The sequence below is a fragment of the Sapajus apella genome, unplaced genomic scaffold (assembly GCF_009761245.1).
Source record: "Sapajus apella isolate SASKATOON/1434 unplaced genomic scaffold, GSC_monkey_1.0 scaffold6, whole genome shotgun sequence".
Taxonomy (NCBI): domain Eukaryota; kingdom Metazoa; phylum Chordata; class Mammalia; order Primates; family Cebidae; genus Sapajus; species Sapajus apella.
Window position 1 is genome coordinate 5,561,526 of NW_022436946.1, and position 25,910 is coordinate 5,587,435.

At 38.0% G+C, this 25,910-nt stretch overlaps 1 protein-coding gene across 14 annotated transcripts in view; it reads right to left on the reverse strand.

The window, feature by feature from the left end:
- UTRN (utrophin) overlaps positions 1-25,910 on the reverse strand; it is a 536,298-nt gene that overhangs the window by 179,414 nt on the left and 330,974 nt on the right. For 13 of the 14 annotated variants that reach the window (XM_032274352.1, XM_032274350.1, XM_032274358.1 and 10 more), the window contains one exon: positions 7,066-7,238. In XM_032274352.1, the coding sequence (XP_032130243.1) occupies positions 7,066-7,238 (173 nt within the window). Of the gene's footprint in view, positions 1-7,065; positions 7,239-21,436; positions 23,756-25,910 lie in introns of those variants that run through there. The other variant, XM_032274359.1, reaches the window with a different exon arrangement.

Below are 25,910 nucleotides of genomic sequence, written 5' to 3' on the forward strand. Positions count from 1 at the left end.
AGGAAGGAAGGAAGGAAGGAAGGAAGGAAGGAAGGAAGGAAGGAAGGCAGGCAGGCAGGCAGGCAGGCAGGCAGGCAGGCAGGCAGGCAAGCAGGAAGGAAGCCTCAGCCAAAGAAAGGAATAAAATAATGTCTTTTGCAGCAACTTGAATGGAGCTGGAAACCATTATTCTAAGTAAAGTAACTCAGGAATGGAAAACCAAACACCATATGCTCTCACTTATAAGCGGGAGACAAACTATGGGTATCCAAAGGCATGTGGAGTGATATAATGGACATATGAGACTCAGAGGTGGGGGAGGTTATTAGGGGGTGAGAGATAAAAAACTACAAAATGGGCACAATGTACACTACTCGAGTCATGGTGCACTAAAATCTCAGACTTCACCACTGTATAATTCATCCATAGCTGGATGAACTGGTAACTGGATGAAATGGTAACTAAAACCACTTGTACCCTTAAAGCTAATGAAATTGTAAAACTTTTAAAAGATAAATAAGTAAAAAATAAAAATGAACTGGATAAAACTATAAAGTTAGATAATAGTAGATAGATAGGTCCAGAATATAATAAGCTAATAAAGGAAGGCACCTCCCCCCCGATAGGACTCATAACTGTAATGTGAAGGAGAGCTGTTCAACTGATGAGGTTGTAAACAATTCTGATTTGATTTGATACAACAGAGGGCTCTTCACTAACTAATAGGGCAAAACCAATTGCATTCGGATGCACATGGCCAGGTTGAATGTAATAAAATAAAATGTGTACTCTGGATAGCAGTCTGCCCTTGATCTCCTGGATATTATTGCAGGGATGCCGAGATGACAGGAAACGTTAACTGACTCCCAGTGTGACCAGGTCTATGGGACTTAGAACGGGGTTAAATGCATTTACAGGTAAAGTAAAAAGAAAGCTGGAAACCAAAATATAAAAAGTTATGAATATGGATATTGGCACCAGCAATAATAGCTGAGAAAAGGATGGAGAATAAAAGGTAAATGGGGCTGGGTGCAGTGGCTCATGTCTGTAATCCCAGCATTTTGGGAGGCCGAGGCGGGTGGATCACCTGAGGTCAGGAGTTTGAGACCAACCTGGCCAACATGATGAAACCCCATCTCTACTAAAAATTAAAAAATTAGCTGGGCATGGTGGCAGGCACTTGTAATCCCAGCTACTCAGGATGCTGAGGCAGGAGAATCACCTGAACCCAGGAGGTGGAGGTTGCAGTGAGCCAAAATCATACCACTGCATTCCAGCCTGGATGACAGAGGGAGACTCCATCTCAAAAAAGAAAAGGTAAATGGGACCCTTGAATGGATGAGGAGTGTAGAAGCATGTCCCACATACACATCAGGAAGAAGCAGGAATAAGATTATGAAAGGGTAGAATAATGGATGCATTCACTTCTAAGAAGATACTGTTCAGAGACAGGGAAGCAATGCTGAAGACATCACAATGAGGATGACAATTTTCACTATTATCCACGTGTGACAAGGCTCCCTTTTCAGCCAGTGTTTTCTGGCACCACATTAGATGTTTATGGCTGGCATTTGGACCGTTTGGTGTCCATGGCAGTTGATAAAGATTCAAAATATTCACACTGGCTGCTAGGTGAGGAAAATGAGGAAATTAACCTCATTACAAAGAGTTGCAAGTAAAGTAGGCAATTAAGGGGAAACTCAACATTCATTTAGAGAGAAAAGTGATGGAAGAGGTTAGAGATATTTAAGACATAGGAGAATTTGCTCACAATAGAAGGCAGTGTAAGGGGCAGATTCTGCATTAAAGAAATGAGAGTGGCCAGGCACAGTGGCTCACGCCTGTAATCCCAGCACTTTGGGAAGCCAAGGCAGGGGGATCATGAGGTCAAGAGATCTAGACCATCTTGGCCAACATGGCGAAACCCCATCTCCACTAAAAATACAAAAAAAATTAGCTGCGCATAGCGGCGCGTGCCTGTTGTCCCAGTTGCTCAGGTGGCTGAGGCAGGAGAATTGTTTAAACCCAGGAAGCAAAGGTTGCAGTGAGCTGAGATCGTGCCACTGTACTCCATCCTGATGACAGAGTGAGACTCTGTCTCAAAAAAAGAATGAATGAATGAATTAATGAATGAAAATAAAAGCAATGAGAAGAAAGAACAGAGAAGCAGCACTGAACAGTGTCTCCACAATGATCAATTTCAATAGGGAATGAAGGAGTCAGGAGCCTAAGAGCTGGACGGCCTCTATGGATTTGTTATGAAAACACTCCTCCTACTCCTTGAGGAGGGATTTTCTCACTAAGCACACACTGGTCTCTTCTCCACTCCTGAAACTCACCAAGTCTCTGCAGAGGTGAAGTGACGAATCTGATCTGTAAATTCAGGGAGAATAATTGGGCATGCTTAGCTCAGCCCATTTGGTTCTCTTGACAACAGGCCATGTAGATATTGAGTTCTTTTCTACTCTTCCATGTACGGTTTCTCACTTGAGAACCTTGACCAGTGACTGCTGGTGAGTCTGCCTCATTCTGGGGTTCGGTTGACAGCCCCACTCAACTTCACTCTAAGTTACCACCTTTAACCTGGACACTATCAGTAATTTACATAGCATTTGAGTTCTCTATCGGCCACATGATGAATGCCCCTTGAGCACACTTTGTTGCATCCTTGTTCAGAATCCAGCCAGCAAAGGGGAAAGCTGCTTGGAAGACATTCTCAGAAATCCCCAACATTAGTGATTAGTGAGAGAAAAACATAGGGTAGAGAGAATTCCAATGTCTTTTAAATGAGTGCCAAAGAGGTAATCAATGAGAATAATAATAGCTAACAATTATTGAGCACATACCATGTGCCACTATTTTAGGCAAATGTAGAGGCTAAATTAAATAACAAACCATTTTATTTTTTTATAAATATCCAAGAAATAACAAATATGCTATTTTAATTTTACATTTCACTCATTTTTGAAATATAAAAATGAAAAAGTTCATTTATGTCTTTAGTCAAACATATCTAATCTAGTAAAAATGGCTTTTATCCAACAGTCAGGCAATAACAAATGCTGTCTAGCATGTGGAGAAAAAGGAACCCCTGTGAATTGTTGGTGGGAATGTAAGCTAATGCAAACACTATGGGGAACAGTTGGGAGGTTCCTCAAAAAACCAAAAATAGGGCTACTATATGATCCAGCAATCCCACTGCTGGGTTTATACCCAAAAGAAAAGAAATCAGCATATCACAGAGATATCTGCACTCCCATGTTTGTGGCAGCACCGTTCATAATAGCCAAGATTTGGAAGCAACCTAACTGTCCATCCACAGATAAATGGATAAAGAAAATGTATACACAATGGAGTACTATTTCACCATTCTGTCATTTGCAACAATGTGGATGGAAGTGAGGATCATTATGTTAAGTGAAATATGCCAGACACAGAAAGACAAACATTGAATGTTCTCAGTTATTTTGGGAACATCAAAACAATTGAACTCATGGAGATAGAGAGTAGGAGGATGGTTATCAGAGGCTGGGAAGGGTAGTTGGTGGGGCAGAGGGTGATGGGGAGAAAATGGAGATGGATAATAAGTACAAAAAAAAATAGAAAGAATGAATAAGATCCAGTATTTGATAGCAAAACAAGGTGATTATAGTCAATAATAACTTAACAGTACATTTTAAAATAACTAAAAAAGTATAGGTGGATTGTTTGTAACACAAAGGATAAATGCTTGAGGGGATGGACAGCACATTTTCCATGATGTGATTATTATGCATTGCATGCTTATACCAAAATAGCCCATGTACTCCGTGAACATATACATATACTATATGCCCACAAAAATTAAAAATAAAATTAAAAAAAATGTTAAACCATACTTAATCTATGTAAAAGCACAGACAGGTCAATATAGATACTGATACAACTGCCAGCTGTTATAAACCTGCAATACTGTCAACCATAATAACACAGAAAATGCATTCTCCCCTCCTCTTCCCTTCACAGATGAGTTCCTTGAGATAACTAGACTGAGTAGACTCGGTTCTATTTCCACGTCCTCACCTCCCCATCTGTCTCTTTAGTCCTCTACAATTAGATTTCTCCCGCAACCGAAAAATAAAATCCCCTGGCAAAAGGCCACTAAAGCCCTTCTAATTGCTCCCAGACTTTGCAGGCCTCATCTTACTCCACTTCCTCAAGCAGCTGACACCATAACTTAGGCCCTTCTTTTAGAAATCCCTCTTTCCTTGGCTCCTGACAACATTCTCTCCTGGATCTCATCCCTCTTCAGGATAGAGACTTCTCAGTTTCCTTGCTGCTTCCCTCTCCTTCACCCATTTATTATGTATTAGAGTTTCCTGGGATTCTTTGCTTTGCCATAGTCTAATGCTCTCACCCTCTAAAAACTAACTCACAATGGTTACCTGCCACCTGTACCTGGACACCCCCATCCCATCTTTCTATTTCATCTACTGCTCTCCTTTGAAGAGCAAATGTCCCTCTAATGACTTCGGTTATCTTTTCCTGGATGTTTCACCAGTGCCTTATCAATGTGAACTAATTGTCTACTCAATCTCTCTTCCCTTTCCTAGATGCTGAAAGTGTCTGTTACCAGGTCTCCCCTCTTCAGAACAAGCTCATTCAAGGCATCCTCCATCATTGCGTGAGGATTCTTCCAAAGTGCAAACCTAATCATGTTACTCAAAAGGCTCAAAATTCCATCCACAGTGGAATGGAGCTTGGTTACATATAGGTGTGCATGATTTATCTCTTACCTCTCTCTCTACCTTTTTCGTTAGCCATCTTATTTTCTCCACGATACCAGCAGCAAATAGTATTCTCAACTGGACTTAATGTATTGATTTTCATATAAACCTAGTGTTATTTCAAGCCCCCAGCTTAGTTACCCTTCCGCAGTCATCACCTAGTCCATCTGGAGAATACATATGTTTCGAGGCTCAGCAAGGGAATAACCTCTTTTATGAAGCTTTTTTTGATGATCTGAAGTAAGAGTAATCACTCTCTGCTTTGGGCTCTACCTTAACCTGAACAGATTTGTGAACCTCTATGGTTAAGGACTATACCTTATTAATAGCAATGCGTTGAGTATAGAAATAAGTTTTTATTACATGATTGAATAAGTGCTTGAATCTCTTGAGGTGAATTATCAAACTAAAAGTTATTTTAATTCATTATCACATTAATTTATTATCACGTTTTACTGGAATGTCTGATCGACCTTAATGCAAAAGTCCACAGGCACAAGCATATTCTCCCTTCTTCTAAAAATAACATTTACTTACTTACTACATAATATTCCAACTACAGTTTATAAGTTCTTTCTTTCCAGGTTAAAAAAAATGTGTCATGATAGACTTAGGCAGTAACTCTCCCAAGAAAAAGCAAAAATTTTTTGTCTGTAACTTTTTACTTAGAATGATCTGTTTATAGGTCTTCATTAAATGTTTCTTCCTAAAGAAGTCACTCTCTAAACTCTGGAAATCCCCGCACCATGCACACTATCTTCACTTGGACCAGCTCTGGAACTCTTAGATTGCTGGCATAGATGTTGACTTTGCTGGATGCTCAGTGAATGCTTTTCACTATTAACATTTTAAATATTTTTGTTCATATTTATGAGGAATAGACAGCTGCAAGCTGATGGGATCTAGGCAGTTGAAAATTCAAGTCTTAAGCAAGTATAATCCCTCACTACATAGTTCTCCCTAGTTTTCTTCTCTTATTAAGGAAGAGTAGTTGGCCAATGCTGACCTATTATATATTCTAATGGGAACTTTACACAGGACATCCATCTCCATGCTACATTGCTCCCTTCCTCACATGTAAGAGGAACTGCAAATTACATTCTCTAAGCTCCTGAAGAATAAAAACATTTCAGGACATCTTAGGAAAAAAAGGTTTTAATTCACTCATGATAAGTAATCACTGAAGATTCTGTTCTCCATTAAATCTGGAAACCAGTTGAGGCAGATCCACTGAATTTCTTTATGTATAAAAATATTTAACTAGATGCAGGATTTACATAGATTATGGAACTATCAAATCATTCCATTCAATCTTCATAGCAATCATGAGTGTTAAATATTTCTATTCTGATTTTGTAAATAAAAAATCTAAGGCTCAAAGAGGCTGAGTAATTTGTTCAAGATCAGAGAGTAAATAGTAAAGTCAGAGTCAAATTTAAGACCATTTGGATTAAAGGTTGTCCACATAATACACAGTAAAAACAAAACAAAACCAAACAAAATCTGATCTAGAACTTCCTACCAATGTTCCGCTTTTAGATTTTTGCCCAATAACATATTTTTCAGTCAGTATTCACTAAAATTATATATAATTAGGACCTGTCCACTATCTATTAAATATGATCTTAAAGTATCTTGACCCCAATAACACTAATCATTCTGTCACTCTGGGTAATTTTCAAGGTCATTTCCTAGTCAGAATTCTGGTCCTAAGGTTCATCCTTATTTAATTTTACTCTCTCCAAATGCAGACATGAATCATCAATTTTCCATTGTAGTGTCCATAAGAGATATTTAATATCTATAAATACATCTTCAAATGAAGCATACAAACAGCATGATTAAGCAAAACATGTTCACTGCCAAGAGTCAAAAAGATCTAGATTCAAATTCTGGCTTGGCACTTCTTAACCCCAGAACTTGGCAAGTTCCTTATATTCACTAAACCTCTGTTTCTTCATAGAAGAAATAACTTTGCTGCCCACCTTCCTAGGATTTATTGATTATTTAAAAAGTAACATTTGTAAAGATCCTAACAAATACTTAGTCAAGGTAAACACTCAGTAATTAGCAGATGTTGCTAACAGTATTATTACTAGTATTGTTAGGTTTAAAATAAATGAACATTTCTGAATAGTCTAGCACAGTTGGTAGAGAGTATTGGACATAAACAGAGCTTGATATGTATAACTCAAGGAAGCAGGGTTGGCATTTAAATCTTACACTATTTATGATAAACTTTCTCTTTCTGATATAAAAAAATCACAAGTATCTATCCCCTCCACTCCATTATTTTTATTTTGACATTGACTATTCTGACCTGATGCTGGCAGATTTTGCTTTTAAGTCATTCCATCTTTGGTTCATATCATCCAGTCGATGTTGAAGCATAGTAGCCTCTTCAGAATTTCCCAAAGCTTTTACCATCTTCTGCCTGTTTCCGTCAATGCTTTTAAATATGTCATTGTGGGCATCGATTTCTGCCTGGATGTCCTAAAGAGAAAAAAGCAAACAGATAATGCAAATGTTAGGAATTAGTAATAGATATTGAAATTTCTGCATAGAGTTTTATATCTTTATATTCACAGATGAGTTGCTCTTAAGCAAAATAGTTCATTTCACCTTAAATGATAAGAAATTCAAGTGCTTCTAAAATTCTTATTATTCTGAAAATAATAGTCTTTAAATCTTTAATACCTCCAGCTTTGTTCTTTTTGCTTAGGATTGTCTTGGCTATATGGACTCTTTTTTGGTTCCTATGAAATTTAAAGTAGTTTTTTCTAGTTCTATGAAGAAAGTCAACGGTAGCTTGATAGGAATAGCATTGAATCTATCCTTTACTTTGGGCAGCAAAAGAAACTATCATCAGAGTGAATGGGCAATCTAAAGAATGGGAGAAAATTTTTTCAATCTATCCATCTGACAAAGGGCTAACATGCAGAATTTACAAGAAACTTAAACAAATTTACAAGAAAAAAATCAAACAACCACATAAAAAAGTGGGCAAAGGATACAAACAGACACTTCTCAAAAGAAGACATTTATGTGGCCAACAAACATATGGAAAAAAGCTCATCATCACTGGTCATTAGAGAAATGCAAATCAAAACCACAATGAGATACCATCTCACACCAGTTAGAATGGCAATCATTAAAAAGTCTGGAAACAGCAGATGCTGGCAAGGATGTGGAGAAATTGGAACACTTTTACACTGTTGGTGGGAGTGTCAATTAGTCTAACCATTGTGGAAGACAGTATGGCAATTCCTCAAGGATATAGAACCAAAAATACCATTTGACCCAGAAATCCCATTACTGGGTATATACCCAAAGGACTGTAAATCATTCTCCTTTAAAGATACATGCACACATGTGTTTATTGCAATACTATTTACAATAGCAAAGACTTGAAACCGACCCAAATGCCCATCAATGACAGACTGGATACAGAAAATGTGGCAATATACACCATGGAATACTATGCAGCCATAAAAAATGAGTTAATGTCCTTTGCAGGGACATGGATGAAGCTGGAAACCGTCATCCTCAGCAAACTAACATAGGAACAGAAAAACAAACACCACACGTTCTCACTCATAAGTGGGAGCTGAACAATGAGAACATAGGGACAGTCTACTCAAATGAGAAGGAACTAGGAAAGCAGTTCTAGTAGCATGACAAAATAATGTTCCACAACATCCCCAAAATATCACATTACCTCTCCAGAAATGGATCCAATGCAAATCAACAAGAAATATCTGAATTGCCAGATAAATAATTCAGAAGGCTGATTAATAAGGTACTCAAGGAGGCACCAGAGAAAGATAAAAACCTACTTTAAAAAATTTAAATAATGGCCAAGCATGGGGTGGCTCATGCCTGTAATCCCAGCACTTTGGGAGGCCTAGGAAGAAGGATAATTTGAACTCAGGAATTTGAAACCTGCCTGGGCAACATGGCAAAACCCCATCTCTACTTAAAATTCAAAATATTAGCTGGAAATGGTAGAATGCACCTGTGGCCCCAGATACTTGGGAGACTGAGACGGGAAGACTGCTTGAGCCTGGGAGGCAGAGGTTGCAGTGACCTAAGGTCACACCACTACACACCAGCCTGGGTGACAGAGGTAGGGCTCATCTCAAAAAAAAAAAATTAATTAAAAAAATATATAGGATATAAATGAAAAAGTATTCAGAGAAATAGATATAAAGAAAAGACAATTGCAACTTCTGGAAATGAAAGACACACTTAGAGAAATGCAAAATACACTGGAAAGTTTCAAGAGAATCAAGAAAATAGAAAAAAAAAAAACTTCAGAGGTTGAAGACAAGGCTTTCTAACTAACCCAATCTGACAAAGACAAAGAAAAAAGAATAATTAAAAAAAACACTCTCCAAGAAATTTGGGATTATGTTAAACAATCAAATCTAAGAATAATTCATGTTTCTGAGTAAGAACAGAAATCCAAAAGTTTGGAAAATTTATTTGAAAAAATATTGAGGAAAACTTCCATGGTTTCACTAAAAATCTAGACATCCAAATACAAGAAGCTCAAAGAACATCTGGGAAATTCATCCCAAAAAGATCAACAGGTAGGCATGCAGTCAGTCATCAAGTTATCTAAAATCAAAATGAAGAAAACAATCTTTAAAGCTGTGAGGCAAAAGCAGTAGGCAACCTATAAGGGAAAATCTACAGCAGATTTGTCAGCAGAAAGCCTGTAAGCCAGAAGGGGTCCTATTTTTAGCCTCCCTAAACAAAATAACTATCACCCAAGAATTTTGCATCCAGTGAAACTAAGCTTCATAAATTAAGGAGAGATAAAGTGTTTTTCAGAAGACTAAATGCTGAGAGAGTTGGCTGCTGCCAAGCCAGCACTACAAGAAATCATAAAAGGAGTTCTGAATCTTGAAATAATGCCTTGAAATACACCAAAACAGAATCTCCTTAAATCATAAATATCATGGGACCTATAAAACAACAACACAATTTAAGGAAAAACAAAGGTATTCAGGCAACAACCAGCATAATGAATAGAGCAGTGCCTCACATTTCAATACTAACATTGAATGTAAGTAGCCTAAATGCTCCACTTAAAAGACACAGAATAGCAGAATGAATAAAAATCCAGCAGCCAAGTATCTGCTGTCTTCAAGAGACTCACCTAAGACTCACATTTACTCACATAAACTCAAAATAAAGGAATAGAAAAAGATAATCCATGCAAATGGAAACCAAAAGCAAGCAGGAGTAGCTACTCGTATATCAGGCAAAACAGACTTTAAAGCAAAAATAGTTAAAAAGACAAGAAACGATAATGTATAATTTTAAAAGGATTAGTCCATGCACCTAACACGGGAGCTACCAAATTTATAAAACAACTACAACTAGACCTAAAATTTGAGATAGATGGTAACACAATAATTGTAGGGGACTTCAATACTCTACTAACCACACTAGAGGGGTCATCAAGACAGAAAGTCAACAAAGAAACAATGAATTTAAACTATACCCTAGACCAAATGGACTGAGAAGATATTTACAGAACATTCTACCCAACAACTACAAAATATACATTCTTTTCATTAGCACATGGAACATTCTCCAAGACAGACCATATGACAGGCCATAAAACAATTCTCAATAAATTTAAGGAAATCAAAATTATATCAAGTACTCTCTCAGACCACAGTGGAATAAAATTACAAATTAATTCCAAAAGGAACCTTCAAAAGCATACAAATACATGGAAATTAAATAACCTACTCCTGAACAATCTTTCAGTTAATAAAGAAATCAAGATAGAAATTAAAAGTTCTTTGAACTGAACAATAATAGTGACACAACCTATCAAAACCTCTAGGATACGGCAAAGGCAGTGCTAAGAGGAAAGCACATAGCATTAAATGTCTACATCAAAACGTCTGAAAGAGCAAAAATAGACAACCCAATGTCACACCTCAAGGAGCTAGAGAGAAAAGAACAAACCAAACCCAAACCAAGCAGAAGAAAAGAAATAACAAAGATCAGAGCAGAACTAAATGAAAGTGAAACAAACAAACAAAAACACAAAAAGTAAGTGAAACAAAGAGCTGGTTCTTTGAAAAGATAAATAAAATTGATAGATCATTAACATGATTAACCAAGAAAAGAGAGGATCCAAATAAGCTCAATTGGAAATGAAATGGGTGATATTACAACCAATACTACAGAAATACAAAAGATCATTCAAGGCTACTATGAACAATATAAACACCTCAACACACATAAACTAGAAAACATAGAAGAGATGAATAAATTCCTGGAAATATACAACCTAGTAAGAAGCAGCAAGACTGAAATGGCAATTTAAAAAGTACCAAAAAAAAAAAAAAGTCCAGGACCAGACAGATTCACAGCCCAATTCTGTCGGAAATTCAAAGAAGAACTAGTACTGATTCTATTGACACTATTCCACAAGACAGAGAAAGAGGGCATCCTCCCTAAATCATTCCATGAAGCCAGTATCACCCTAATACCAAAACCAGAAAGGGACATAACAAAAATAAAACTACAAACCAGTATCACTGATGAACGTAGATGCAAAAATCGTCAACAAAATACTAGCTAACTGAATCCAACAGCATACATCAAAAAGATAATCCACCATGATCAGATGGGTCTCATACCAGGGATGCAGGAATGGTTTAACATAGGCAAGTCAATAAACGTGATACACCACATAATAGAATTAAAAACAAAACCCACATGATTATCTCAGTAACCACAAAAAAAGCATTTGACAAAATCCAGCATCCTTTTATGACTAAAACTCTCAGCAAAATTGGCATAGATGGGACATTCCTCAAGGTAATAAAAGCCATCTATGATGAATTCACAAAAGCAAGCATCACGTGGGAGGTGAAGTGAGGTATAAAAGATTAAACATCAGGTTCAGTGTACACTGCTTGGGTGATAGATGCACCAAAATCTCAGAAATCACACTGAAGAACTTATCCATATAACCAAACATTACCTCTTCCCCCCAAACTACTGCAATTTTAAAAAGCCATAAAAATGTTGAAATTATGTAACTTTAAATTTATATATAAACATGTTTTAACAAACTAATCGATTTTTGTTTGGTGTGTGTGTGTGTGTGTGCAAGTATGTGCGCTTTGTTGCTGTTGTTTTAGAGACGGAGTCTTGCTCTGTCCCAGGCTGGGGTGCAGTGGTGCAAATTCAGCTCATACAACCTCTGCTTCATGGGTTTAAGTATTCTCCTGCCTCAGCCTCCCTAGTAGCTGGGACTACAGGCACACGCCACCACGCCTGGCTAATTTTTTGTATTTTAGTAGAGACGGGTTTTAATCATGTTGCCCAGGCTAGTCTTGAACTCCTAAGCTCAGGCAATCCACCCACCTTGGCCTCCCAAAGTGCTAGGATTACAGGTGTGAGCCACTGCGTCTGGCCTGATTGTTTTTAGAGTAAAAGAGTAGAAACGATCATACTATATCCGTGATAATACAATATTTTTAAAAACAGAGGATATAAAAGTACATATTATGATAATTTAATTTTTAAAAGTAAGTACTTAAATTGCTATTTGCATTTGTGTATAATTGCACACATACACATTAGGACTATAAAAATAAACAAAAATAGTATAATCTCTATAGAAGAGGATTACAGATAATTTTAGTTTTCTTCTCTATACTTCTCTGAGTTTTCAAAAGTTTCTACACACAGTTTCTTTTTATAATCAGATAAATCTAACACATTTAAAACTTAAAATACAGAGTGTCTAACCAATTTTTTTAATATTCTTCCCTTATAAAATTGTCAACATAACTATCTATATTAGTTAGGCAATTATCTTTTCCTCCTGAATTTAATGGAAGTGACCTGGTTGTAGCTAACTCTGATGTGACAGCTACTAATGTCCCACAAGTGTGAATTTACAAACAGAAAAACAGGCACCAGAGTTGGCTATGAAGGGGTGGTGTGAGTCTCCGTGGCTTTCATTGGTAATGAACAGTAAAGCAACTCACTGCAGAAATAAAAAAACTTCCATTTCAGGCAATGAATCTGAATTAGTAAAGGAGTGCAAACTCCTAAATACCATAGTTCTACTGCCCTTCTACCCCCAAGCTTTTCTTTATCAGACTCTGCTACAGTCTGAATATTTGTGTCCTCCCAAAATTCTTTTCTGAACCCCTAACCCTGACAATGATGGTATTAGGAGTGGGGCCTTTGGAAGGCGATAAGGTCATGGGTGGAGCCTTTTGCACCTCACTACTCTGATCAGCATGTAAAGAAGATGTCACTTACATGAGGTAAATGGGCAGCACTGACCTAGTAGTATTTCTGAAGGGATTTGTGATGTCTAACATGACACTAATAAGGTCAGATTTGGAGACTGGGTGAGATAACACAACGTTTAATAGACAGTTCCTGCAAGATTTATGGTCCACATTTGCAAACCTATTGATCTCTGAGGTTATCTGACCCAAATGACAAAACCAAATCAGGTCCAATGCAAACTGTGGTTTGCAGAATGAGGCCTAACCACTGAACAAAACTCTGAGATTGTTGAATCTTTTGCATTTCACTGGCAGTTCTATCCCAGAGCAGTACAGAACAGAAGTGAATAGGGCAGCCGGGAAACAGAGCCAGATGATGACTCAAGGTTCTCCGGCTGTGCCACGTTATGTATAGAAAATTGCAGTCTTATTATAATAATAGTTGAGATAAAGGAATTCTCAGTGAAAAAAAGGAAAAGGGAAGTTCTGCTGAAAAGTTCTTGGATGTCATCTCCTGATGCAACTGTTCTACTTTTGTGTCCTGAAATACATTTTAAGACATCTAAAGAGATATATTTAAAGGTCTGCAGATAATGTTTTGAATGGTTTTATGCTTATGCTATATAGCTGCATGGTAGCCATCTTTCTCAAGAAACCCAATGATACAATGAGTAAGGCACCTCTTTGCTCTCTATTGCCAAGGAGAACTTGGCTTCAAATTTCCTGTTTAAGTTCCTATACATCATTATTGATGAACCACACCTAAAATCACAAGACAACTTCAAACCACAACATTCTGATGTAGTCTGACCTATTTGCTTCCTTTTATATTGAGGAAAAGCAAAATGTAAAAGGCCAGGTGCAGTGGCTCATGCCTGGAATCCCGGCACTTTGGGAAGCCACGGTAAGCGGATCACCCCAGCACTTTGGGAGGCTGAGGCAGGTGGATCACCTAAGTTTAGGAGTCCAGGCCAGCCTGGCCAACAGGATGAAAACCCCATCTCTACTAAAACTACAGAAAAATTAGCTGGGTATGGTGGTACATGTCTGTAATCTCAGTTACTCAGGAGGCTGAAGCAAGAGAATCACTTGAACCCTGGAGGCAAAGGCTGCAGTGAACCGAGATCGTGCCACTGCACTCCAGCCTGGACAACAGAGGATGATTTCTTCTCACAAAAAAAAAAAAAAGAAGTAAAATAATAGAAGTGTATAGAAGTGCATTAAGATGCACAGTTTTCTAAGTTTCACAAGAGCATATGCAACATGAGGACATTTGGGTGCCAAGAACATAAAGCAAATTTGTCTTCTCACATCTGATCAGGCGAAGTGTTTTCCAACCCAGCCACCATGACGAATGGAATGAAACAGGACTGCACAGCTGCCCTGACCAAGGATGATAAGCAGTTCCACAAGGCTTCCTTTACCTGGGCTACCAGTGATCCTATGTTCATGTTGGAATATAATTTTCAGTACGTGGAAAACCCTTCCACAATGATTATCATCAAAAGTTGAGAAGAAAATCAACAACCATACGTGATCAAAGAAAAGGAAATTCACATACATTATTTTGTTTTATTTGACATTTGATGGCATATTTATTTGCCAAATAGGCCTGGAGATCCTCAGAACAGAAAATCATCTTAATATTTCTTCCATATCCTCACATTCTCTGTTACGTAAAAGGAGCTTAAAGTAAACAGACTTGATAGATGCCACACAGATAAGCATATCAATGTATGAGTGGATTAATCAGTTTATCTTGACTGACTGGCAAATTGACCACTTAGTGCTAGGAGAAAACCAAACAACTGAAAAATTGGAAGGAAATGTAGTAATCATTTTGTTCAATTTCTTCACTTAAAGAGTTTAATAAGGGGAACTTAAAATCATTTAGAAGCCTGCACTGCAAAGTGCTGGCTAAGCTTCCACTGGAAATTTAGAAATAAATGCAGTTGCTTCGTAGATCACAATGCAGTGATGCACTGCTTTGAAAACCGGGATGCTGGCTGGACGCGGTGGCTCATGCCTGTAATCCCAGCACTTTGGGAGGCCGAGGCAGGCAGATCATGAGATCAAGAGATCAAGACCATCCTGGCCAACATGGTGAAACCCTGTCTCTATTAAAAATACAAAAGTTAGCCAGGCGTGGTGACGAGCACCTGTAGTTCCAGCTATTTGGAAGGCTGAGGCAGGAGAATCGCTTGAACCCGGGAGGCAGAAGTTGCAGTGAGTTGAGATTGTACCACTGCATGCACTCCAGCCTGGCGACAGAGTGAGACTCTGTCTAAAAAAAAAAAAAAAATGAGGATGCAGGATGTCAGCATGAGAGGCTGTCAGATCACAACTCTGATATAGTGTCAAATGCTTCAATACATTAAAGTTCCATAAAAGAGCGCTGACTCTTCCTGCACAGCTTATGCTTACCTCTGTCACCTGCAAGCCCTTCTCAACTTTAAACTGCACAAAATAATTACCGATAATTAGTTATGGGAATGTAATCCATCTTGAAACACAAAGCAATGCTCTTCCAAGCATTTAACATAAGCCGGTCATGTGGACAGAGAGCCACAGCAAGATACTCAAGCAGCTGAACTAACATTTGAAAACAGAGCAGAAGCAATGTCTTAAGGATTCACTTGAAAAGTATTTTTAAATAATGTCAATATAACATAGAAGATTAATAAAAGCTAGGAGTTAGAAAAATAGGACTGCACATTTTTCTCTAAATAAAACACTGTCAAAAGCATAAGATGCACTCTCAGAACAGCCCTCCAGAAGATGGCTACAAAAGCCCACAGAGGTTCAGTGATAAATGGTTCGTCTTTCTGTAAACTACACCCACTATTCAGATCAAAATAAACTTCATAAATATGAGAAAACATTTATATTTATTTACTTGTTACTTATTTAATAATTAGTATTTTAATATAAGTTTTGCCCTTACCTGGCCATTTCTCTAATGATATAAACCATACAGATATAACTGTGAGCACTTTATTATATATATCACAGAACTTGTTTATAATGTTTTATAATCAAGATACTACTTGATTATAAAGCTATCAGTAGAAGCTTGATTATAAAACATTATAAACAAGTTATGTCTTAGACATTATAAAACAAATCAATAAAACATCATGCAAATAAAACATATTTTGCTTAAATAGGAAGAAAAATATTTCTTCACATTATAATAAACAGCACTGGCTGAAATCTCTGACAGGAAACAGAGACTTAGAATGGTACTTCCAGGAAGTCTTCAACAACGAATTGGGTACTAGACTAGACTCATCCATTCTGTTCTTGTTCCAATAATTTTGGTGTATTTTTGCAGGGCATATTTACTTAACCTTATGTGGCAACAGTGATGTTTTTTCTGAAGGAGCTCTGACCCCTTTCCTGAAGGTGAAGAAGAAGTGAGGTTAGAACAACTTTGCTATCATGTCCCAAAGCTCAGGCTAACTAAACAAAGTTAATCATTAGGAGAAAATAAATCCACCATTCCTTTCAAAAGTCAGACTGGATTTCAGAATTGATTAGCAGGAGCTCAGCAGGATTACTGCCAGTGCTTTAGGTTTTGAAAATGAGGACTCATGATTTAAAAATACATATATATCAATTAGATAATAGTAGAATAAGCAAATAACATCATCTTCAAAGATCATGTCATATATAAATATGTTTTGAAACAGTTTTTGAGGTTTCTGGGATAGTGAGTAATTGACATTAATTACTCAATTAATTTACTGATTTTAATTATTATTCTATAAATTTTCTTCCAACAACTAATCTCACAGATTTTAATCACTATTGAATCACATTTTTGAGCAACAATAGAGGTGGTATCATCAGGTCTAAGGCAGCATTTCTGAATTAAGAAATCGATGTTAATAACGTCCTTTTCCTATTATCTCTGATGATAAACATAGGTAAGACTTGAGGTGGGGGGATGGCTCAAACCCAGGAGTTCAAGGCCAGCCTGCACAACACAGCAAGTCCATGTCTTAAAAAATATATATAAATAAGACAACAGAGAGTAGAAAACAGTCAAATTACTAAGTGGAGCAAACTCAGATAGTGTAATGAAAACTGAACAAAAAAATCAGATCATATAATGAAAACTGAACAGGTTAGAAAACCCAGAAAAGAATTAATTGCATTTCAAATGTTTAACACTGCAAGCCTGGGACACACCACTCCTCAACTTCTGACCCAAGTCAAAGCAGTCCTGTTACCCAGAAAGCTCCCAATCTCTCCCCCTGACACAGGTCCACTCACAGGCTACACACATGTGCACGCAATCTCATTTCCTTCAACTTAAACTCATCTGTTAAGTCTCAGTTTCAATGTAATTTCTCTAGGAGAGACTTCACAAGTACCGAGATTAGGGCTACTATTACTCTTATAATTTCATCTACTTTTGCTTAATTATGCAGTTGTCACTGACAATGTCCTTGTTTAGCTCTATATCCTCCCACTTGGCCAAAAGCTCGATGTCTTCTCCATCTCTACACTTAGACCAGCACCTGGTACATACTTCATAAATATTTGCGAAGTAGGAAATAAATGAGTAGATTTGAAATGTGTTGACTATGTCTTATTGAGGACATGTTTGTTTTAAAATTAGATATTTCAAACTGAGCAATACAATAGAGCTTCAAACTATAATTTTAAAAATTAGAGTCATGCTAAAGGAGGTAAATGCCATAAAGAAATTCAGCATCGATTGGTTTCTCTCTGTGTTGTTACCATGGGGCGCATCTTTGCCCAAGGATTCACCAAGAGATGGTACTGAGAGAATCGCACTCAGACACACAACAGACACACACATTTAAAAATCCCTTAGAGAACCACCATTGTCATTAATCATCTAGTAACAAGTCTGAATAAATTAATAAAAGGCAACAGTCACTTAAAATGTTACTGAGCTAAAATTGCCCATTACACTATCCTCTGTGACTATTAAACAAAAGAAACACAGTACACAATGCAAACGGCTTAAGTATGACAGTATGTTAATAGTCCCTAAAGTATGAGATACTTCCTTTAGGAAGTACTTTAAGGGAGAAAAATAATTAATTAAGGTCAGGGTGGCAATAAAACTACCTATTGGCTGGATCTCAGAGAGGTGTGTTGGTGGACCAGTCAACTTTGAGTGTGAACTCTTCCCAGAGTCACCCTTGAGCCCATGGTCACACCTTCTCATCCCTCATCACTTCCTTAGATGGTTAGGACCTGCTTGCTGGTAGGCACATCTTGCTACAGGGTCATCCTCCCCTGGCAAGAAGTTCTTCCTCTTGGCTGGGCGTGGTGTTTCATGCCTGTAATCCCAGCACTTTGGGAGGCAGAGGCAGGTGGATCACCTAAGATTGGGAGTTCAAGACCAGCCTGACCAACATAGAGAAACCCTGTCTCTACTTAAAAATACATAGTTGGCTGGGTGTGGTGTTGCATGCCTGTAATCCCAGCTACTCTGGAGACTGAGGCAGGAGAATCTCTTGAACCTGGAAGGTGGAGGTTGCACTGAGCCGAGATCATACCAAAAAAAAAAAGAAGAAGAAGTTCTTCCTCTTTGGGTACCACTCTGGAGTCGGCATGGTTCCCTCTAATTGGGCCTTCCTAATCCATAATGAGCTGTCATCTTGTAGGAACAGAATACTTCCTGCCTGCAAGAGACTCCCAGCCTTGCCCTTTCTGGTTCTAGAAGACTAGAAATGAGTACCCAAGGTTAGAAATTACCCACCCTGCCTGTGCTGGGAAACTACAGCCCCACATCACACATTCTGAGACAAGGTGCCCAATCTCTTTCCAAACTCCTATATGAGCAGATGTCCCATAAAAATCACAAAACCACTGGATGTCACCAAAATTCAATTATATCAGCTCACATATCCCTTTCAATTTACATTCACAAAAGAACTGCTGCCCTAAAATTATGCTGAAGGTCTGCTTTCACCTGGGAATTTTAATAATATGACCAGTCTATAACTTTCCAGATTAGCCACTATCGGAAGGCCTACTGCTCAGCTGCTGGCCTCAACTACCGAGCGTATCGGGATTTGAGTCTACTAGTCCCGCAGCAGACCCTCGTTTTCTTAAAGCCTGAAATTGCTTCAGGAATATAGCAAAATCACCTAAACTTCAGACTGAACAATGACAACTGCTGATATGAAAAGTGGTAAATCATGAAGGCTAGTATTCTCTCTAGAAACAAGTTGCTAATACTGAGGAAGAGACAGGACTGAGAATTCAGAGGAAAAGGATTCTACCTCTGCATGAAGAATGACTGCTACTCAGCTTCTGAAGGTATCCAGTGGCTTTTGCATCATAGCAGCAGGGCTTGGTCTTTCCCTAGAAACAGCATTATTGTTTTGCTGGGGGAAGGTGATTAGTTTTGAGAGGTATGAGGTACTGATACTTTTCCATAATTCCACTTTTCCCAGCAATAAATCAATGAAGCGAAGTCTCAATATATGAGACAGATTTTGTAAGAATACACAAAGGATTTTTACACTTAAGTGAGGAAAAAATACATTCGTGTATGACAACTTCCTATGGGTAAAATATAGCAAAGAGATCAATTTTCACATGGGCTTTTATAAAACTAACACAAAAATACATGTATATGGAGAACTTCAGACTGAGAATTGTATCAGGACTGTTTTTTTGAATTTGCCTTTTGTCTCAAAAAAAAAAAAAAAAGAAATCCCCAAGTCAAGCCTTTAACAGGAAGAAGCCAGTAGACTTCTTTCACTGTCCATTCAACTGCTAAAATACAAATAAGAAATATTCAAATACTAAGGTTTGGGAGTTAAAAGGGGAAACATGCTAATGTGACCAAAACTTCTAACTCTGCCAATAAAATGGCTTGAAGGAGGAGGCAGGTTACTAACCCCTGGTATCTGACCTAGGCTTTTAAGACTAATAGCAGCAATTACAATACAAAAGTCCAGCTATCGCCCACAATTACTGCCTCGCAGGGGGCCTAAGCAATGAATTATTCATGTAACATATGCTCTGTACCTTTTAAGGAAGAAACAGACAAATCTATACAAAACAAGCTAACAGAGCTCTTTATGGTCATAAAGCTTGTCACCTGCTGTTACCAGCTGCCATAAGGAAGATATTCCTTCCCTTCCCGGCCCCTTCTAAATAGAGAGCGAGCTGACGGAGAGCCGTCTTTTACTCTCAGGAATTAAGATGCTTAACGGCATATTAAAACGAGAGGTCAAAGTCTGCACTGCGTTACAAGCAGAGGTGCAGGGAGAGACTGGGGGAAGCAACTGTGGCCAGGAGGGAGCACCCACCAAGGAGGAGCTAAATTCTTCTCTCTCCACCCTCATCCCACCACAATGCTCCTATCACCAAAAGGCAAGCAACGACTGCAATTGTTTTGGAAAATCTTCCAAACTTCTCAGATGGCAAGGTGTTGCATCTTTTCCCTCTGGCAATTGTGGTTTGTAAGAAAAAGCCCATTATTCTTTTAATGACTCAATCCAATCTTGCTTCTACAGTATTCGTACTTGCCATGAACCAGGGAGCATTCATGGTGAAAGCCACTGAGCACATCTTTTTAAATATTAATAATTGACTTCCATGCCTACTGAGGGAGGACTTCGCCCCTTTCTGCCTTTCTTTTTCTTTAAAGACTGGAAACTGAAAGAAGGTCGGTGCTTCGTATCCAAAGGCTAAAGAGGGCAGGAGCCCATGCACAGCCTGAGGAGGTTTTCTGTTTTAACTATAAATGTAAGGTAGTATTTGGCAGGCTAGACTCCACCTAGAGTGTGCCAAGAGCCTTCCTATGGAAAAAAAAGAGCTGCACACACATTCAATAATCCAAGCATTAAAGCTTCAAAGTGCATGCAAGCACTCCATGTTAAAACAGACACACTAAGATAAAAAGTCTGAGGTCAGATGTGCCACTGTCACTGTGAAGCGACTTCTGCCACCCAGAGCTGAGTCCCCAGGGAGGGTACAGGGCAGTGCACGGCAGGCAGCGGCTGGGCAGATAAACCTCAGGGGTATAGAGAACAGAGCTCACGCCTGTGAAGTCAGACTTTGGCACCAATACCCAGTGTTTGTTGCTGGGTTTTTATTTTATTTTATTTTCGTTTTGTTTTTTCTTCAAAGAAGTTTCAGTTAAATTACCAGCTGACTTGAGTACAAAGAGTTTCTTCCGATGTAGAATTCTAAAAGTGACAGGCATCATGAGAAGCCCTCCTGACCAAAGAAAATAATTGCTAATTAGCCCTTCACTTGAAAAACATATTTAAAGAGGAAAGCAAAATCGGATGTTCTTTATAAATTAAACAACCAAAGATTCAATAGAATATCTGCTATCTAAATGTATAGTGAAAAGACAAGAAAGAAGGGAAAAAAGCACATTCATGAAGTTTGCTTTCTGCATACCTTTTCAAATTTTGTCAGCAGTTCCCGTAAGCTGAAGTTCAGACCAATCATTGTCCAGTAGCCCTTGAAACCTACATCTTTCCAGCAAACTTCCTTCAGACAACAGCGTTTAACTTCTAAACACCGTATCTTTTCTGGCTATACTTTAAAATCCTTTGTAAAATCCTTTACAAGCCTTGCCCTTGAGCTATGGTCCATCAGCAGCAGCGGCAGCTTGCGCTGGGACATTTTAGCCACCCCACGGTGGGTCCTTTTTTTCATGGACTTCGGAGTTCACAAGGAATAGACCTGCTTCTGTATTTCCTGGTAGCTGCGTTCCACGAGGCTGGCATGGTCTCCTCCTTCTCTGAGAAGCCCAGGATTCCCTTCTGCTCACCTCACTAACGACCTGCAGGCCACAACTGTTCTCTCCTGGGCCCCAAGCTTAGAGTTTGGTCTCAATTACACAGAGCAAAAAAAGAAGCTATATCCTGGAAACTTGCATGAGAGAAGAAAAAAAAAAGCCAAGTATTACCAACTTCCTCCATTCAGACTGATTTCAGAACGAAAAAAAAAAAAAATCCTGGGTAAAGAGCCAGTTTTCAAAGAGCATGACTTATGTAGAGTTCGAAGGAGGAGTGTACTCTTAGCTGAAGAAACACCAAAACACGGGACAAGAGGCCACCGCTTCTCACTCTCCCAGACACCAGCAGCCTGGGTTGCTATGGTAACCACCAAGCTAGTTTCAGTCCATTTCCCTAGGTCAGGCTGGCCTAAGGGATGCTGTCAGTGCAACAGAACTAAAGTTGTTTTAAAAGGTGTTCTGTCTGTCCAGAGAAAACCTCTCTCAGCAAATCCCCTAGTCCCCTCTGCAGGCTTTGTGGCAGGGGAGAGCAGCCTCAGTGGGTTCCGGCAGCTCCCCTGGCTGATCTGACAGCAGTGTGCTAATCGACTTCTCTTTCCAACAGTTGTTTATTATTTTAATCAGCATCCTCCCTTTTCACCACCCCTCACACAGTTTGAAGTGAAAGTTCACTCCCACTTCCTGGAGGCCTGCCTGCCCCAAAAGTCAGTACTCTATCTCTTACATTGTCTCAATCTTGAACGGATCACAGGTTCCATATTCCAGTTGGGAGCCAACCCATGAAAAGCAAAGGGAGTGAATGTACAAAATAATACAAATCACAAAAGGCAATAGGCGTTGACTAATTTTATTTTTCAAAAAGGTGTTAGCAGGAAACCGATGAAGAAAACACTTTTAAAGAAAAGTGTTTTGATCTCTTGGATGCCACTGAAAGGCATTCAGACTGTTTTCATATAGGGAATTTACTTGTTTCTGACACAAAATGAGAGAAACTACTGTACTCAAAATGTGAGTAATAACTACTCTGAATGTGTCTTCAATTTTGATGTTAAATTACTACTGGCACTCAGACAAACAGCATCTTCCACAAAGTTTTGAGTGTCATCGCTTTAAAGAAAAAAACTCCAATCCAAATTATAAATTCCTTGTAGTGATATTACGGATATCATTCCAAGGCAAAATGTGAATTTGCTTTTGCATTACATAGCTATATAATATACCAATAAAGTATAACGGAAATGTTCATGTGAAACATGTTTCTCTAGCTGTATGCAGAATTTCATCATAAAGATGTGGTGCTTCTAATGGTGACACTATTACAAGTAGAATAATGTAAATTTTAATATGAGTAAGTTTACTTTTTGAATCAGGGCATAAACCAAAGTGGGGGAAAATCCTGAAATCAAAATATGCATCTCGTAAAGGGCTAACGAGTTACTTAAATATCAATATTAGCACTCATTTAATCAAGGGTAATAAGAGGTTCCATTTAACAGCAGAAAAACTAAAAACCTATCAGGGTACAGTACACAGTGTGGTTATTATTTTTTGAATTTGCAAACCATTTTTCTTTCCATTTCATTCCTAACTTATTTTCATATCAGTATTGAAATAGCATGTGTTTTACATATGCCCACCTATACAAATTTTAACAAGCTTTTAAAATATTTTCATTATTTATTCATAAAACCCTGCATGTCCCCAGGGGCAAAATGGCTTTATGAGCTTTCTAGCAGAACGAGTTTCACCTCAACGCACATTTGATTTCAAAAACAAATGTGTTAATCTAATGGTTATTCAGAAATTCACAAGTAAAAATAACCTACAGTTTGGATCAAAACAGGACTGACATCAGCATGAAGACCAACCATCAGAATTGTGGTGAAAATCTTACAGAGAAAGTGGCCACAGGGAACCTGGTCTGTAAAGGCTCTAGGGCCACATGCTGAGACCTTTCAAGAGCAGCAAATAAACTTTTTACATAAATACAAGACAAAAGAAACCACCAGCACCATCACCATCACCACCACCACACACACAAAAATAATAATAATAATAATAAATAAATAAAAGAGGGAGAGAAAAAGAACAATCTTTCTCAGCTGGGCAAACTTCCAGCTGCCACCCAGGGTGCTGGATGGCTGGGATCAGAGACTTGTGCATACACGCCATTCCATTCCCCCATGCACGGATCAGAAGAGTGAATTAAACAAAAACGCTGTGAAACAACAGGGAATACCACAGTCTTGCTCTCAAGTAGACCCTTTCTGTTTAAAGGGTTCTTACACCAAGACAAGAATGAAATGGTATTACTAGAGCCCCAAATATCTTGTATCCACACCCAAGGCTAAACACAAGGCATAAAGATGAGGGAAAATAAAGGGTATCCTTTGTATTAGGCCTTCTTCCCAAAAGATAAGAGCAAGAGAACTTTTATCAGCCTGGTAAGTACTTGAGTCTTAGACAGAAGAAAGGAAAAGAGTATGTTCTCCTGTGGAATTAGAGAGTAGAATATCCAGAAGTTGTGGCCTGTCTATCAGCTACCTTCTCAGAAGTGACATCCTCTGCAAGGGTAGAAAAGACAACAACTCCCTTACATGCAGTTATGAGGCAACGAAAATGAAGATATTGACAAATCTAGCTATGATGGTAGCCTCTTTAGAAGAAAGAGTACAAAACTCTCTGGATCCATATTCAAAAATGGATCATCAAAAGAATATGGAATCATTCAAAAGAATTTTTTAAAATTCTTAACTAATTTTAACTATAGGGTAACTATACTCCCACTAAAACACAAGAAAGCAACTAAAAATGTTGTTTTTTAAGTGTTAAAGGCAAACAAATTATTCATGTGAAGATCCAAAGACATTCTGTGAAATTCAAATAGCTAAATATTTAATATATCACTCAAAAGTACTGCAGTTTTTGTTAACTGAATGATACATTAGAAGACTTGTAAATGTGAGTTGCTTTTATAAAAGTGAGCACATTTCATCATGAATCTGTATTCGATATCTATAAAAAGTGTACTTTCCATTACTCAGATGCAGTGGCCTGTGACAATAATCCCAGCTACTCTGCTCTGGAGGCTGAGGTGGGAGAATCACTGAGCCAGGAAGGTCGAGGCTTCAGCAAATCGAGATCACACCAGTGCACTCCAGCCAGGGCAACCAGAGTGAGACCTTGTCTTAAAAAAATAAAAATAAAAAAGAGTACTTTCTTAGTTTAAAGTCAGTACACAAAATATCATCTTGGTAATATACCTACATTTCCACCATACTTTTTTACCAACTACCTCTTTAATACATTATCGCCTATAATCCTGTAATCATTAAAACAAAAAATAGATGCCTCCAGTGAAAGCAATATATCACCAGAGAGACTTAATAAATTAGATGATGACATTTGAAGTAGTTGACATTTTGCCAGTTTAAGCCCATGTGCAAATCAGTTATTCACTAATCCTCAGAAGGTGGAATAAGCTTGACACTACCAATCCCTGTAACAGATCAACACTGAATAACCCAGAAATCTCTAGCTAAATAAGCCATGTTTCAAACATAGACATAGACTTTCATAAGAAAGCAAAAAGGTTCCAGAACCACAGAGAAGCACAGGAAAACTCAACAATGGACTCAGTAAAATCTAAATCTAAATCGCTCAATAAAAACCACATTCCAATGTCAAAATGAAGAGAGCCTTATGGATGGCTTTGCCAAGAACTTTCAAAGGGTAGGAAAATTTACAAACTTTTTGTGCTTAAAAATCATATTTTATATAATTTGCTAAAGGATGACCTATTTAGCAATTTTAATAAGGCTATAAAAGATTCTTCATGGTTTAGTCAACTAAGAACTTTATATCTTACTCCTACAATGGATCTTAAGGCACGCTTCCCACTAAACACAATTTTAAAAACTGTAAAGATCAAGTATGTTTTCTGTGTAAAATCTAACAGGTTTTCCTTTATATTGGCCAATACAAAGAATAAAAAGAAAAGAAATGAAGAAAAGCTTCTTAGGAGCCTCTAAAGTGAAGCATATGGGAGGTCAATAGGTGATTACACATAAATCGTTACATCATGGCTTATTCATTACTAAAATGAGGAGCTTCTGGCATGGGTAGAGAAGT